The 17,265-nt window shown below is 41.9% G+C and overlaps 1 protein-coding gene across 13 annotated transcripts in view; it reads left to right on the forward strand.

The window, feature by feature from the left end:
* The window catches only part of slc4a2b (solute carrier family 4 member 2b), a 58,241-nt gene extending 41,217 nt beyond the window's left edge, over positions 1–17,024 (forward strand). For 12 of the 13 annotated variants that reach the window (XM_064330847.1, XM_064330852.1, XM_064330848.1 and 9 more), the window contains 17 exons: positions 1,024–1,160; positions 3,340–3,520; positions 3,816–3,951; positions 4,275–4,470; positions 4,833–4,938; positions 5,163–5,347; positions 5,720–5,936; positions 6,356–6,562; positions 6,802–6,950; positions 7,477–7,671; positions 9,891–10,121; positions 10,903–10,992; positions 11,358–11,524; positions 11,716–11,969; positions 12,185–12,354; positions 12,546–12,719; positions 13,056–17,024. In XM_064330847.1, the coding sequence (XP_064186917.1) occupies positions 1,024–1,160; positions 3,340–3,520; positions 3,816–3,951; positions 4,275–4,470; positions 4,833–4,938; positions 5,163–5,347; positions 5,720–5,936; positions 6,356–6,562; positions 6,802–6,950; positions 7,477–7,671; positions 9,891–10,121; positions 10,903–10,992; positions 11,358–11,524; positions 11,716–11,969; positions 12,185–12,354; positions 12,546–12,719; positions 13,056–13,136 (2,876 nt within the window). In that variant the 3' untranslated portion in view covers positions 13,137–17,024. Of the gene's footprint in view, positions 1–1,023; positions 1,161–2,356; positions 2,441–3,339; positions 3,521–3,815; positions 3,952–4,274; positions 4,471–4,832; positions 4,939–5,162; positions 5,348–5,719; positions 5,937–6,355; positions 6,563–6,801; positions 6,951–7,476; positions 7,672–9,890; positions 10,122–10,902; positions 10,993–11,357; positions 11,525–11,715; positions 11,970–12,184; positions 12,355–12,545; positions 12,720–13,055 lie in introns of all 13 variants that reach the window. The other variant, XM_064330855.1, reaches the window with a different exon arrangement.
* The last annotated feature ends 241 nt before the right edge of the window (positions 17,025–17,265 follow it).

Here is a 17,265-nt window from a genome sequence, read left to right on the forward strand (position 1 = left end):
TACAATGTAAAAAATGCTATGTAAAAAAGTTGTGTAAGTCGCTCTGGATAAGAGCGTCTGCTAAATGCCTGTAATGTAATGTAATGTACCTCAAACATGGCAGGAGGCAGAAGAGTATAATTATACACACAGGAGGCTGTGCCTATTTTAGTCACTCCCTCAAATCTGGAGTCACTGACTTCAGTGAAGGTAGAGGTGATGAGATTGGCATGTAATCCATGTACTTTTCATTTGGATTTTAAAGTATATTTAACATTGTACACTGACTGGAGCTGAACGTATAGCCCAGTTTGGTCATAAGGTGGCATCCCCTACCTCATGTGTGTCCAGAGCTGGGCTCTATCATGGGGCCTGTGTGAAAATCCAACGCTCTCATCGCCACAATTGTTGTTCCCTGAGCATGGCTTTCAGCTCCTGATGATGATACCTCCTCACCACACACATTCAGTTAGTACCTCCCTCCTATCCCTAAAATCATTCCAGCACCCACAATGATTGGCTAGTACTGAAATGTCATTTTCCTCTGGGAGGAGAGGAACAAAGACAGGCAGCTCCCTTTTGACTGGTGAGGCTGAGATTTCATCCGTTCAATGAGGCTGTGCCAGAGGCAGGGGTGGGTTTTGGGTACACATCGTCCCAGCCACAGGACTAACCGGGTGGTCAGAGGGGAGATGTGCCTAAGGGAGGTCCGATAAAGAGGAGTTCCAAAACTGAGGCGGCATTTAATCCACATCTGCTTTTTGTTCACGCATAATCAACAGCTAAAGAAGCATTTATTAACATCATGTCAATATCCATTTTAAAATGCATTGGACTGTTTTGCAAGGGAAACAGCTGGCAAATGTTTTCAGTGGTGAACTTTGCTTACTTTTTGGTGTTCTTCATTTGCCACCTTGTCTGAAGCTGAAGTGGAATATTTGAAGACAATTTCTCCTGATTTTGTTTTTGTTCATGTTCCTCCCCAGCGAGTCAGTGATATGCAGTCTCTTACTTCTGTCATGATGCACTCCCCACTCTTCACAGGTCACCGCTTTGAGGATGTCCCCGGAGTGCGTCGACATCTGGTGAGGAAGAACACCAAGGGACAGGTGGTCCATCTCGCAAAGGACCACAAGGAGCCCAGCACCCGCAGCAAGAAGTTGGATCGGACCCCGCATGAGGTCAGTGTGTGAGGAGTGTGTACTTAACCGATCTTTTGGATCACAAACAAACAGGATTACAGTTTTACTTTTGATTTAGTGGTAGCACAGTGTCTTTAATTCTTTTTCCTGGATTGTTTTTGGATTCTACTGGTGTGTGATGTGGCATACGTATTCAAGCAAGTTTGTTCATATGGCTATATAGATAAAGATGTCCATCCATAAGAGATAAGCATCATAAATTGTAGTTTTCTGTTTGGTATTATGGTGTGATTAAATAATATTTCAACTGGAAGTCATCTTTGTTGGCCACTCTTTATATACTTCCCTTCCCCAAGCCGGGAACCAGTGCCTCGGTTATGCTATCTCGGAGAGATGTTAAACCAAACCCTGACTCACAATAATTGTTGTTCCTTGGTGCCTTGGCTTAATTTTCAGTCTAGCAGTCAGTTTATCCTCCAGTTCAACTGACTGAATAAATCCTTTCTCATAAGTGCTACAGATTAATACAGAAAGTACACCATGCATAAGCCAGAAGGTGGTGCCCTTTCTTTCTCTGGGTACAATATAAATGTGGATGAATTGATATAAAGAGGGAATTCTCCACTGGAGTGCACCAGTGATGTACAGATTCAGGACCATAGGCAATGTGTGTTGGCATTGTTTACAAAAACGCAACTCCAAAAACTTTTCCCACTATTCCTCCAGTCTGTAGTTTGGCATCTCTGCTTGTGTTCTTGTGGAGGACAATATAAATGTGGATGAATTGATATAAAGAGGGAATTCTCTACTGGAGTGCACCAGTGATGTGCAGATTCAGGACCATAGGCAATGTGTGTTGGCATTGTTTACAAAAACGCAACTCCAAAAACTTTTCCCACTATTCCTCCAGTCTGTAGTTTGGCATCTCTGCTTGTGTTCTTGTGGAGGATAAAAAAGGAACACAATTAAAAATGAATGAGTTACTTCTTTCCTTTCACACACTGAAAAGGGGGGAAAAAACAGCGCAGGTAACCAGACACCCGAGAGCTCAGGCACGTCTCAATCAGGGAGCCATGTTTTATTAACGTATTTAGGTCCCCAGCAGCAAGGTAAACTGTGTGTGCGTGTGCTTGTGTGTGTATATGTGTGTGTGTGCGCGTGCGTACGCGTCTGGAGGTGCAGTGCTCTCGGGGAGACTGCAGCAGTCCTCACTCCTCCACTTGTCGCTCCTCTAGTCAGTGGTTCTTTACCACTCCTCCTCCCGGCCAGGCGGTATGGTCCTGCTGGACTTCACCGGCCGCGTGGCCCGGCACCAGAAGGTGAGGTAGAGCCTGGTCAGAGGCATGCGGGAATGCGTGAGGAATTGCGGAGGGTTTCGCCTAACCTAACCCACACAGTTTGATTTTTAAAAACTCCGAACCTGTGTGCTTTTGACACTAAAGCATGGAGTGTGACAGCACAGACCAGGCTGATGGCATTAGAGGAGTAGCGCCAGGACTCCTGGGTACCATGGCAGTCGTCTCGAAAAAAGCATGTGTACATGCCAATGGGACGCCTGTATGCAGCTCCGCGGTGCTGCAGTTCATTTGATGGAATCTTTAAGGGAATCGAAATTTAAACTGCTTCATCAAAATGCTCTTTGTGTGTAAATTGCTTGATTTTAATTCTGTGTATTTGCTTAAGATTTCTCTAGTTTGGAAGAACATACCTTTTTGGGTGTTAAGTTTGCTTGTGGCTTGATTCTGTGAATCCATATTATGCGCCATGTTCAACTGTTCCAATTTTAACGTGCACATTTCCAAAGGATAAATAGATGACAATTAATAGAAGGTGGGTAGAAGACTTCAGTTGCCAAAAAATGTACTAACTTTGCTTACAAATGGCACTGGTGTTTCTCAAAGCATTGTTGCAAAGCTGAAGCACCAACAAAGTAGACAACGTTCATTTGTAAATACATAAATTTGTAAATAGTGGCCATATAGTTGGCACTGTATTAAACATTCATATTGAACATTTCTGCACGGTTTGCCTTATAAAAGTGATATGTGTGCTATATTGTTCAGTGGCAGATGTGAATTGAAGAGGTGATGTAGCTTTCAGGGGATTACCCAGTGCAAAGCGGCAATATCACCCTACTTGCCTTTTCTCTCTTGACGTTCCCTCTTTGTACGCCCATTTCTCTGCTGGGGCTCTACCTCTACGCCCGCATGTTTCTCAGGTGTTTGTGGAGCTCAACGAGCTGATCATGGATAAGAACCAGGAGATGCAGTGGCGCGAGACGGCCCGCTGGATCAAGTTCGAGGAGGACGTGGAGGAGGAGACGCACCGCTGGGGCAAGCCTCACGTAGCTTCCCTAAGCTTCCGCAGCCTGCTGGAGCTCCGCAGGACCATTTCACACGGTGAGAGAGATGCGTGATGTAGAGGGCAAGTCGTAAAGCTAGAAACAAAGGGAGAAAAGAAGTCAACTTGGCTTGAGGCCAGTATGTGCTGGAGGCCCTTATGTTTGCATTTCGTTAAGCTGGTATTGTGCACAATGAATCATTATGATTGACAGGAAATTACTGGTTACTGAATGACAGACTGTGGATGATGGATGAACCTGCGGGTTGTCTGACAAGCGACGTTCTCATATTGACAGTGTCTCTGTGCTTGACTGCTCGCCCCCCGCTCAATGAATTTTCTGTCTGTGCGCAGGGGCGGTGCTCCTGGATCTAGACCAGAAGACTCTGCCTGGCATTTCTCACCAGGTGGTGGAACAGATGATCATCTCAGACCAGATAAAAGCAGAGGACCGAGCCAACGTGCTGAGGGCCCTGCTGCTTAAACACAGGTGAGGAATGTTCATCTCGACTTGGCAAGGACTGTGGGAATTTGACAGTATCTTTTCCGTAATATAGTTTTATGCACCAACATGTCCACTGTATTAGGCTTTTCTTGTAGCTTTATAAATTGCTGAGATGATGCATCATTGGGGTAATACATTATAGACCATTGTGTTATACTTCGCATTTTGGTGCAGAATATTTGGAAGAACACATGCAGTGTTATTGTTTGGAGAATCACGCTTGAATCTGCCTTATCTGATACCAGTTTTATGCCTGGTGGCTAGCCTTTTCTCCTGGTCACTGTTTTCCCTCTCTTCCCCTCAAACAGTCACCCAAGTGATGAAAAGGAACACCACAGTACCTTCCCCAGGAACATCTCAACCGCTAGCCTGAGCTCATTAATTTCCCACCACCACAGCGCCAACCACATGACCCAGCCAGAACCTTCTGTCACCGACCCTCTCATGGGTAGTGGTGTTGCTGTCACTGAGACTGACACCCGGCTTGATATTGAGAAGAAGGAGGTACTGTACAAGGAGGAGTCAGATGGAAATAAGAGAAACTTTCTAAAAATGAGAATTTGGGCTTGGATGTACACTTCATGTACAGGTACATGCTTCAGGTATAAGCCAGCTGCATTACAGCAAATTTTCTTATCAGAAGTTTTCATAAACTATAGACTCTTAGAGTCTGGATGTATTCTGAATAACATTTTGGTGAACCTTGATTTTGTTCTAAATTAATTTCAAGGGGGATTAGTTCACATGACTGGTTTTCTCTGAATAGAGGTTGGTTCTGAGGCGAATGCAGTCTTGTGCTCTTGTTTTGGGCATATTAATGAGGGAGATGGTGGTCAAGCAAGTCTCAGATTTTTTTATTTCCACAGAAGGAGGCTCCCATAGCAGTAGGAATGCACAAGTCCAAATCTAAGCATGAGTTGAAACTGCTGGAGAAAATCCCTGAAAATGCAGAGGCCACTGTTGTCCTCGTGGGTGAGTTGTCCTTCACAGAAATGATTATGACATGTGGGAATAGTTGTTGTAATTTTGCTATTTAACTACTCTGCAGTGACCACTTGATACTAGACCTTTATCTTCTAGCATTTCCCATTTAGTTCCGTTCAGATGCCTAATTGATTGAGGTTGCTCCTCAGATTATCCCCTTCCTCAGATGAATTGTGAAGTGCCTTATAAGTGGCAAATTGTTACCCCTACAGGGAGCGTGGACTTCCTGGAGCAACCCACTATGGCCTTTGTGCGGCTGCAGCAGGCAGTTGAGCTGGACTCTGTGCTGGAGGTGCCAGTACCAGTCCGCTTCCTGTTTGTTCTGCTGGGGCCCGCTTCTACCAACATGGACTACCATGAGATAGGCCGCTCAATTTCCACACTCATGTCTGACAAGGTAAGCAGGGCTGCAAGGGTACAGAGGGGAACCATCGGATATGGAGCATGAGGAGATTCTGGTAGCCATTGACACCCATGCTCAAACAAAATTGTTTGCCTACACCACTTGTTCTTTGTTGTAAGTCGTTTGTATGTAATGCAAATGTGAAATTGCATGTAGATTTAAAAAAATTCTGATATGCGAACCAAAATTAATCCATGTGATTCTATGTTTTGGCTAGTAACATTTTCAGGGATCTGTGATTTCACATTTTACTGGAATCAAACGCAAATTTTAGCCAGAGACCAGTGGTAAAATGTGTCCAAATTGAGGAGTGAAAGAAATGGAAGTGTTGGTAGACATCTATATTTTCTCCTCGCCCTTCTGCAGCACTTTCACGAGGCGGCGTACTCGGCCGACGACCGCCAGGACCTGCTGAGTGCCATCAATGGATTCCTGGACTGCAGCATAGTGCTGCCGCCCTCTGAGGTGGGCGGGGACGAGCTGCTGCGCTCCGTGGCACACTTCCAGAAGCAAATGCTACGCAAGAGAGAGGAGGAGGAGGAGAAGCTGCTAGCCAAGGAGCTCAAGAGCCCTGAGGAAAAAGGTATGGAGGTGTTCATTCATTCATTCATTCAGTCAGTCAGTCAGTCAGTCAGTCAATCATTCTTTAGTCGCAGCCTAGTTTAATTTTATTTGCTCTGTAAATTTGATTTATTTAAAACTACCGCTGAAAATTTATATACTTGCTATGTACGTAGATAACACTGATAACCATTCCCATGGATACACCACTTCTGTATATTACCCACTTTGTCTCCAAAGCTTTTGTAAAAGAAAAAAGTAAATGAAATATTTGAAATGTTTCTCAGAAATGGACAGAACATTTTGTTCTGAATGACTTTGATGCCCATAAGCTTGATTTGACATAAGATGTCTTGCACATCTGTGGCACTGCTAACCTGAAATTGGAAAATATATCCAAGCACACTTGCAGTAACCTTACATTCTGATCTTCCACAACAGAAGCTCTCCTTGCCCCCTTTAAGCCGGAAGATGACCCCCTACAGCGGACAAGGCGACCCTTTGGTGGGCTGATTCGGGATGCTCGGCGACGGTACCCCAAGTACATCAGCGACTTCAAGGATGCCCTGAATGCCCAGTGCATGGCGGCGGTTATTTTTATCTACTTCGCTGCCCTCTCCCCTGCCATTACTTTTGGGGGTTTGCTGGGTGAGTCAGGGTAGGGGGAGGGTTCCAAAAATACACCTTGACTGAAAAACTATAGTTTATACTTTTAATCCACCCATAACCTCCATGAACAACCAATTCCAATTCAGTGGTACAGAATGGCTTGCCCCTCAAGAACAGAACTGAACCAGTTAAAGTTGGCTCTGTCACTATACTGAAGGTTTAAGTGGTAATATCTCGTATTTCATATCAGAGCTCTTGTTATTCTCTCCCACACTTAGGTGAGAAGACTGACGGACTGATCGGTGTGTCAGAGCTGATCATAGCCACAGCGATGCAGGGCGTCATTTTCTGTCTGCTTGGAGCCCAGCCCCTCCTGGTGGTGGGCTTCTCTGGCCCCCTGCTGGTGTTTGAAGAGGCTTTCTTCTCTGTGAGTCAGCTCCCTACAACCCGCACTGTCTGAGTGACATTACGCTCGTGAAGTCATTAGGCATGTTAATAGTGTTATAGATGAAAGTCCATGGGTGTACAGAAGCGTAATGAACCTGAACTACTTGTCATATACATTATTTATGCATGCTGTCTGCATGGCTACAGAAGTGTATAAATTACAAGAAATTTAGGTTTTTCTTTTGTTGAATAATGGCTTGCTTCAAAAGTATTGCTATCACACAAACTCATTTGAAATGTGGACACAGGTAATGGGCATATGTTTTTTAAAATCTTATAATCCTCTTTTCTGACTAACTGTATGCAGGGAGCATAGCACCGTAACTTTCAGTACAAGGACATTTAACTCAGTGTTTCCGTGGATGTCTGGCACACGTCCATAGAGTGAAAGCCTGGCATTAAGCCAACTTCAGTGCTAGTTTGTTAATCTAATTTGGGAAAGTGTTATATTTTCTGAATATGTTCCAGCATTTTCCTCTGTGTGTTCATCTGTTCTGCCTTTCTAGTTCTGCAAGGGAAACGACATGGAGTACCTCACCGGTCGGGTCTGGATCGGGTTCTGGCTCATCGTCATAGTGGTCCTGATTGTGGCCTTTGAGGGCAGCTTCCTGGTGCGCTTCGTCTCCCGCTTCACGCAGGAGATCTTCTCCTTCCTCATCTCCCTCATCTTCATCTATGAGACCTTCTCCAAGCTTGGCAAGGTGGGCAGGGCTGGTTGTTGCTTTGAAGCCATAACTGACTAGAGAAAATTAGAAATGTGAAAAGCATAGCAATGCTGAAGCAAACATAGCATGGGAAAGCAGACAAAACAGGAGTAACTGGGACAGAGTGTATCAAGGCAGGTGAAAAGAAAAGTAAAACATATGCATCATTTTCAGTGTTATCCTTCACTGCAATTTACTAACTAGCCAAACTACTGTAGTTTCAAGCACGCAAGGTATGTAGTCAACCAAGTTGCATCTAGTTGGTGAAACTGATGTGTCATGGAGCTGTCTGAAAACCTATCACAGATTTGTGGTTTTGATAAAGCTCAGTCAGAGCAGTGTGCCAACAAATCAGATGAAATACAACAGGCTGTCTACATTGCTATATATGTTCGTGCTTTCCCTGTAGCGTGCCTAAATAAGGAAGTTTGCCAGACTGAAGTAATTGGATTTCAGTACAATAAGTCTTCAAAACAATTCCTGAGACCCAAGACCAGTTGAAAGATGGAATGTGTTTAGGGTGCAAAAAAGCATAATTAAGTTTGCTCATTAACAATATAATTAATCTGAACTCCTGCAGTAAAAGTGATTCATCCAAAACTAAATAGGCTCTACGCCTTTTTACATCTGTATTATTACATGTGTCAATGTGGCAAGCACATGCTAAATAGTGTAATATTAGTGTATAATTTGCGAAGGCTGTCATTTGAACTCTAAATTCATTTGAAAGTCATTTGAAATCTAAGTTATCAATACACTTAAAGCAAAAAAAGAGAACACTGTCAAAACCTACAATATTGGTGTTATGCAAAGGTTATTCTATTGTAGTGAGTTCAGTCATATTCAATATTACATATTTTCTTCTTTATAAGAGAACCATTATTTAATCATCATGTTTAATGAAACCATATTCAACACCCAGCATAGTAAGACTTATTTGTTCGAATGTGCAGTGTTTGAGTTAAACCTACATCTCCTTCTTCTGACTGATAGACTCAACAGAGATTTTGATAGGAAGACAGAGGCACAGAGAGGGTGTGGAAAAAGTCAGAGGAAAGGAGGTACGTTTGGTCAGTTTGAGCTTCAGGTGGTACTGACATCGTATTCAATTTTAGCTTAGTGGAACAAAATAAGCTGGTTTACTAAACAAATGGCTCAAAATAGGGGTGGACGATATGCTGTTTTTTTATTTATTTATTTTTATTGTCACTGGTACACTTTCAGCCACAATAGGCCTTTTCACACAAATCAAGATCATCCTATCATCCTTCAGCTGTTTCTAAAAAGCTACGCCAGATTGCTAACTAGCAAACATTCTAACCAGTGTTTCTCACTTTGAAAAGCCTTGAATGACATTTCAACCAATGTGATGAATTTTGTCCTTATACTGAAGTAGAACTGCATAGTATTTTCCCCCTTAGGATTTTCTTTGGTCATCAGCTATGCTCACTCACTGCTAACCATGTCACAGTATGGGATTACGATTGTATGATAGCCATCCTGATAAATTCAGTGTGGTAACCATTGTTTCACGGTATCAGTGATTTATTACAAATGCACTGCTATAAATTTATATTATTAAGCACTATGAATTGTATAGGTTTATACCCTTACCTTTGAGGTCATATGCCCCAGTATTATCTGAGTATGAACTACATCATTGTTAGTTATTCAAGGTAAGGACTTGTGAATGTATTATTTTGAGAATAACTGATAAAATTGTGTTTTAAAACATACTAACACAAAACATTGTGATATACATTGCATATTACCCAGTCATTCGGGGGGTATCAATCGCCCACCTCTAGCTGAAATTTTTATGACAGCAGCTACTGCATGTGCCATAAGCATGTATTTCCACATCCCAGTTTCTACTGTTAATTTACTGATTGAAGTTGGCATTAATGTTTAACAATATGAATGAAGTTGAGCCACTCCCAAAGTTCCGACTATTGAACATGTTTGCATATTTGGAGGCTTAGGGAGACTAGAAAGATTGGGGGATTTTATGGGGGAGGGAGAGAATGAGCTTGTGATTAGAAGATGGATATTAAGAGGAATTGTGGGGACATGGAAATTTATTTTTATATTTTGGAAAAGGTTTTTTGGAAAAACATTCATGAAAATGCATGAATCCAGATGACACCCATACTAATTTCACTGGTGCCCTGTCAAAGCTCTGGACTGTTATGATGGAATCTTTTTTCATTTGACAGATCTTCATGGAGCACCCCCTGAAGCGCTGTCCCCTGAGCAACAGCACTGCAGTGAATGCCACGGCAGACAGTGGTGCATCACTGTCGGCGGGTAACATGACTGACGTTGGACCAATCAAGGTGCGCGGAGAGCCAAACACAGCCCTGCTGTCTCTGGTCCTCATGTCCGGAACCTTCTTCATCGCTTTCTACCTGCGCAAGTTTAAGAACAGTGCCTTCTTCCCTGGCAGGGTAAGTCTGAGTGGGCATCTCACTGAGAAACCGCTCATACATTGGAGATTGATTTAAAGTGATTGTAAAGGTCAATCTGTGAATAACGTCAGACTACATTGTATGAGGTTATTATGGTATGAATTAAGCATCAGCAACAGTACCAGAAATCAATTGCATTGCAATATCAACTTGTATCAGTCTAAACATTTCCATCTTTTCCTATGTGGGAATTAAATGGGTGGAGTTCAATTTATTATCAGGCTCTGAGCTATCCGGTCCAGGTCCTTCATGATGTCATGAAGGGCCTGACGTAATGGCCAATAAATGTTTTAGTCTTATTGCGTATCTCCTCCCATAGTTTGAGGCAAAAATATTCTGTCCTGCAAAAACAGCTTCTTTGAGTCTGAATGAAACATTACTTTACCATTGAGAATCATCCACATTATCAATAGAAAGGTGTAATAGTTGGCTGTAGTTATTTAATTCCTCTACCTACCTTATCCTTCCCCCAGTCTCCTCCTCTGTGGTTCTTTCTCCCACCATCTCGACCATGCCCATACAATTCAGAGGTTTTTTCAATACAGATATTATGTCTGACTTAAAATGTGTGTCATGGTTATTGACATTACTTTGTATAGATATTTGGTGGATGTGTAGTGGATACGTCCCTCTGTAATAATTTATTTGTATATTTTAACTATTTTCAGCCCCTTTACAGTCACTTTAAGTGTATCTCACTGATCTGAGATCTGAGAATCTGATTCCCAATTCTAAAACCTTGAGTTCCTCTCTGACTCAGCTCCGAAGGGTGATTGGAGATTTTGGGGTCCCCATTGCAATCTTCATCATGGTGTTGATAGACTATGGAATAAAGGACACCTACACACAGGTGAGACCCAACAACTTAAACATGTTATGGTACACTAAACTAGTGTAATACACAAGTGGTGTGTTGAACAGATACTGTAATATGGTTGTTTGTTGGTTAATGTTGGTTGGTTAAAATAAACCTATATAGTTCTGAAGTGTCAAACTCAACTCTTAGTGAGCCAGAAAGGTCTGCAGATAGTTGGGATTTCCTTTCAGTCAGCAGCCAATTAAGATCTTGAGCACAATGTGGATCCTTTTGTCAACCAATGACAAAACTGAATCGAAAACAAGAACTTTCTGTAGCCCTCCAGGACTTGTTTCTTGTGTCTGTGATGTTTTCAAATGCATTGCAATTCAACTGCAAGTCATATGTCCTTTATGCAGAAACTGAGTGTGCCCAGTGGTTTCTCCGTGACCAGTCCAGACAAGCGTGGCTGGGTGATCAACCCACTGGGGTCAGAAAAAGCATTCCCCATCTGGATGATGGCTGCCAGCATTCTCCCCGCCTTGCTAGTTTTCATTCTCATTTTTATGGAAACGCAGATTACCACGTGAGTCACATGACCCTGTCTGTTACCGTATTTATATTTACAATGGAGCCATGGACTGTTTTGATATTAAACTCAACTTTCAGAGTGACTTTGATTCAATGCTAATATATTTCTTTTGAAATTTCAGTAGTGATTACAGATTTTTTAACAAAGCCAATGATAACGGATGCTCCTTCATTTTCCTCCCTTAGTCTGATTGTTAGTAAGAAGGAGCGGATGCTGGTGAAGGGCTCCGGCTTCCACCTGGACCTGTTGGTCATTGTGGTCCTGGGAGGGACATCGGCGCTCTTTGGACTGCCCTGGATGGCCGCCGCCACTGTGCGATCAGTCACCCATGCCAATGCCCTCACTGTCATGAGCAAGGCTGTTGCCCCTGGAGACAAGCCACGCATTCAAGAGGTCAAGGAGCAAAGAGTGACAGGGCTGCTTGTGGCGATCCTTGTCGGTAGGTCCTCCAAACTACCGAAACAAGCTACGGCCACTGGGCCTGTCCAGTTCTCCCCACTCAAAGCCTCTTTTGGGTTTCTAGCTATATGCAGCTGGCATGCACCTTAGTTCCCTTAGTCCTTAGAACCAAGGCAGATCTGAAAAATGACACTATAAAAGAAATGTGAAGAATATCCTATTTGAGGCTAAGTGCTCAGTTGATCTCATCCGCAGGCATGTCCATTGTGATTGGAGACCTCCTGCGTAAGATTCCCATTGCGGTGCTGTTTGGGATCTTCCTCTACATGGGCGTGATGTCACTCAATGGCATCCAGCTCACAGAGCGTATGCTGCTGCTGCTTATGCCACCGAAGTACCACCCAGACCAAATCTATGTTCGCAAGGTCAGGAATCAAGAAAGAAAACAAATTGGTTGGAGAGGAATGACAAAACAGGCTTTTGTAACAATACAACTGGAATTAAATAGGACACCCATTAGCTAAGCTTTATTGATGTCTGTAACCTATGTAAAAATGTGCATTTCTATTTGAATGTGTCTTGTGGTATTCACTGGAAGTAAACTCTCTGTCTGCAGGTACGGACGTGGCGAATGCACCTGTTCACAGGTATCCAGTTGGTCTGCCTGGCAGTACTGTGGGCGGTCATGTCCACTGTGGCCTCTTTGGCCTTTCCCTTCGTCCTCATCCTCACTGTTCCTGTAAAAATGTTCCTACTTTCCCGAATCTTCACCCCCCGCGAAATTCAGTGTGTGAGTAACCCCATCTACCATGGCTCATCACACACTCAAGGTCCATCATTACATGACATTACTGGCATTTAGCAGACGCTCTTATCCAGAGCAGACACACTCCATCACACAGGTCCTGATTTCAACTGTATAAAGAGCAAATGTTAGCAAGTATTTAAACTGTATAAAGAGTAAATGGTAACAGGGACTAGAGGGGTGGGTGTCTGTATAGATCAGTAACTATATAAAGCTATTTTTCTTTAAACAGGTTCCATTTAGTCAATGAAATTGAAAAGTGAGGTTTATATCAAAAATATTGGTGACTCGAGTACTCAGAGACCTTTCTTTGTACCGCAGCTGGATGCAGATGATGCGGAGCCCACCTTTGACGAGAAGGAAGGGGAAGACGAGTACAACGAGATGCACATGCCAGTGTGAGCCCTGCCCACACATTCCCGTCAGTGGCCATGCTAGCTTGCCAATCAGTCAACCGGCCAATCTGAGGAAAGCACTAGGGACCCATGCTCCTGAGGGCTCTGCATTCTTTTAATGTTCATAATGTTAGTTTTATTGTCTAGCATTTTAATTTATTTTTGACTGATGGATCTATGTATAGGCAAAAACCCAGAGTGTTCCAGCCTTTCCTCATTGGAAAAGGACAAAAACATAACTGTCATGGTCTTGAGATTTCCTGGTAAACACATCATTTTCATGTTGATGTGATGCAAGGATAGAATCCCTTGATACAATGCAGGCAGGGCAATGTTGCATGCTAGTTGGGTGGGTACTATGGGGTCCAGTGCTCCCAACAAGAAGAAATTGAACATACAGTACCGTATATAGTAGTACAATTGAAGAGGAGCTAATTTCTGGCATCCACAGCATTTAACTGCTGAACATGGGAAGCTCTCTGCTCTTGACAAATTCAGTTAGCCACTGTGGGATGACTAGCTAAGAACTTCTGTGCTGATTTCCATCAGCCATGAATCTATAACTTATAAAATGAAGACGCTCGCTGCACAAAGGGAATTTATTCTGTCCTTGCTGAGGTGATTACCTATCAGCACTTTATAGCAATGTGGGCAGGGCAAATGTATCTGACTTACATGTGTTAAGATCTATTATAAATGATCATTCAAATCCAGTTAATTTTAAAAATATCAATTGATTACTCCACCTGGAAGATATGGTCCTAGAAATGTTTGTTTTGAGTTGAAATGCAGGGAAAATATTTATGGGATACATCTGTAAATTTAGAATTCTAACTGTCCTACCCCTGTTGATTAATGGGGAACTGTATGCTACTGTAAATCAAATTTTTCCTGTTGAAGTTCAAAAAACGATCAGTGTCTCAAAACATACGCTAGTAACAGCCTGTTAAACGACTCCTGTGCAACATGCTCAAGTGAAAAAGCCTTCTGAAAATGGTAAGTGTTTTTGTGCATTAGGTATAGACAAGCTAATTTGATGTTACATGTTTCTGGAAATTTTGTTGTCCAAAGTAGTCCAACATACAGGAGACTAGTATTTTTATCACACACAGCTATAGCCTAAAGCACCAAAGAAGCAACAAAAAGCCTTTCTGAATGTCAGGTGTTGTAGGAGTGTTGAAAGAGGAGAGGGAAGGCTGGTCAAAGGGCATCTCAAAACTGACTATAGAACAGATTGTCCAGAACATGGCTGCTCTGCCATGCTGTGTGGGCAGAGAGTAGACCAGTCTTATTAGTACTATCGATCATGTATATACATCATGTATGGGTGTGCTTTGGATTCATCCTGTATCATTATAGCATTCAAGCTTACAAACCTGTTCAGCTACATTTTGAAGTATCCATAACCATTACCAGGCCTTACAGTACTGGGAGATATTTTTTTACAAATCAACAGCAATAAGTGTGACTTCAGTATAAGGGATTATTTATTTTGTTTTATTTTTTACAAATCTTGGGATAACACGGAGATGAGGTGTCGCAGTCCTTGTATTGTGGACTGTGATCTTTTGGCAAGCTCTATTTTTTTCTGTGGCAAGGGCTTTAATGTAGGATTCAGCACTTTGGTCTTCATGTTTGTGTGCAAGCTAGCATTAAATAACTTGAATGCCTTTACTTTGGTCTAACAAAATACACTTTTCAAAGTTACTGTTTGTCATCACAGTTGCTGTGTTTTAAAATAGAGCTCCCATACCCTACAGCAATAAGAATGTATTTATAGTGCAATTGCTTTGACTGTGCTCCAGGTCCAAGAAAATTACTGCGCAATCTTGTATTTCCTTTAACATTGAATTTAAAGAACTTTTTCTCCAGTAGTGCCTAGTAACTTGAAATGAGAGGCTTTATGAAGGAGGGATATGGCTTGCCTGTTAAGTGGGCAGGAGCCACCTACAGGGCATGCGTTTTTTCCAGAGTGCTTCTACTTAACATTCAACACTAACCAAGCCTTGTCATATTCGGTAATCTGCAGTAGTAGCTACTGTATATAAATGCATACACTGGGCCAATGATAGCAATCACAGGGAGATCTCTAAATCTCTGCCGTAAAGCTGTGTGTTTATATTAAATTCACAGTGCTGGGGAATTTATGAGCATCAATGCAGTTTTACATTCATTCATATTTTAAAAATATCAAAATGTAAGCAGACCATTGGTTTTGGGTCAAAAATCCAACCTGTGGGAAGGGACTTTTTTAAAAACAGTTTTTAGGACAAGTTATACTGAAGATTTTTGTGGAAATCTTCTCTAACATTGAGGAACAAACCATGGGACCAGCTTTAATTGCCCATTGGACTGTAGCAGACATTAACTGGACCACTGAACTAGTCTGGTTGCAGGATTCATTGACTTTTCAGTGCAAATCAACACTTTTTGCCAAAATTTTTTTTCTTTTTTTGCTTTCAATTGCTTGTATATTGTCAGGATGCGACTTAATATATTTGAGGAATAGGTGATGTAGCAATATTATAGAATGATCCAGAAATTCCTTTTTGAGGGCGCTACAGTGTACTGCGGAGAAAATAGGTTTGCTATGTAGGGTTTGCCCCCACCTGGCTGACTGTCAATTGGGTTTTTTTTTTCAGAATTTCATCCTGCGTCAAGTACTCTGAGCTAAATACAGTACAAATTTCAGTTTCTTCCATACCTGTCCTTGACAAAAAGTGCAGTCTACTCACAAAATGTTTAGAACATTTCTCCCAGCACCTCAACCAATCCTGTCGCTGTTTGTCAATTGAGATCAGTGTCTTTACCCATCTTTTGAACTATATTTAAGCTTAATTCTTGTTGCAAATTTGCTCTAATCGGTTTGAAGGTATCAAAGTGAATCTTGGTGAATACAGAACTGATACAGTGCATGTAAATGTACAGCAGCATTCCTGGACTGTGGTCTGTGGCCATTAGACAGGATGTGCTTTTTCAGAGAAACAAGGACTGCAAGATGGCACAGTCCAGAACTATCTGTGCCTTGTCTGTTACTGGATATTTTCTGGTGGAGTGAGTCATAGGTGTATTACTCAAACATACCAAGTTTAAGTTGTGCCACTGAATGTTTCACTTGTGTTGATCGTATCTACTGTATGTCCTATAAGTGGTGTAAAATTCAATCCCTGCCTCTCCCCCTCTGCAGATATAAATGGACATTCCAAGCACAGCACTTAAACACCAAATGAGAACATACTGTGGTTTACCCCCAATGTCTAGTTTGTCCTCTTCTGTTCTTTTGGGTGTTTCACTCCAGGCATGGCTCCAGTCAAATATGCTGAGCTGGTGCCTTTTGGGGTTTTCCATTTTATCTTGGATAGCCTTCACAATGACCCCCCTTTAAAATGGCTGCTGTTTCAGTTAAGTGGCTTGCTGGGTTTGGTTTTGGGTAATCATTATTTTCATTATTAGCTTTTAAAGAATGATTGCACTTTTCATGTGGCTCTAGTTTCAGTACTTTCTAAAAGGTGACTCTGAAGTTCATGTTCCTTATTCATATTATATTTAGGATGTTGAAATGCACGGTGGATGATTTTTTTCACAAGTGTTAGCAAAGCTTAGAGTTATTGTCTGTTCAACAAATTTGTATCAGTATTTTCCAGGGGTGGAGCTCCATAAAATCTCAAAGCCTGTGCAGAGACATGTATGGGGATGGGAATGGATTTTGGGAAGGATTGTGTATAGACATTGCTGTATTAAGAAGGACAATCATCATGACATCTCAAACATGGCAGTTAATGCAATTTTATCAGAATACTGGTTTTTAGATTTTTGTAATGCTCATTGCTAAATGGTTTTCTGTATATATCTAGTTCAAATAACAATGACAAATAAAATAAATTTTTACATACAAGGACTTGGCTGCTTTTCATATTTTATTTTGTACCAAACCAGTCAAGTTGGAATATTTCACAATGTATTCAAAATTTCTGACTTCATGCTAGTCACAACAGGTAAGTTCAGGGTTCCATTGAAGCTCAATCACACATTGGCTACACAAAATGTTTCCACATGCAGTGTGACACAAATTAATGCAAATGACTAGTGTTGTTCAATATACTCCAGTAGGTACTTGTACCAAAGGTTGACATTCT

The sequence above is a fragment of the Anguilla rostrata genome, chromosome 4 (genome assembly GCF_018555375.3).
Source record: "Anguilla rostrata isolate EN2019 chromosome 4, ASM1855537v3, whole genome shotgun sequence".
In the NCBI taxonomy this organism is placed as follows: domain Eukaryota; kingdom Metazoa; phylum Chordata; class Actinopteri; order Anguilliformes; family Anguillidae; genus Anguilla; species Anguilla rostrata.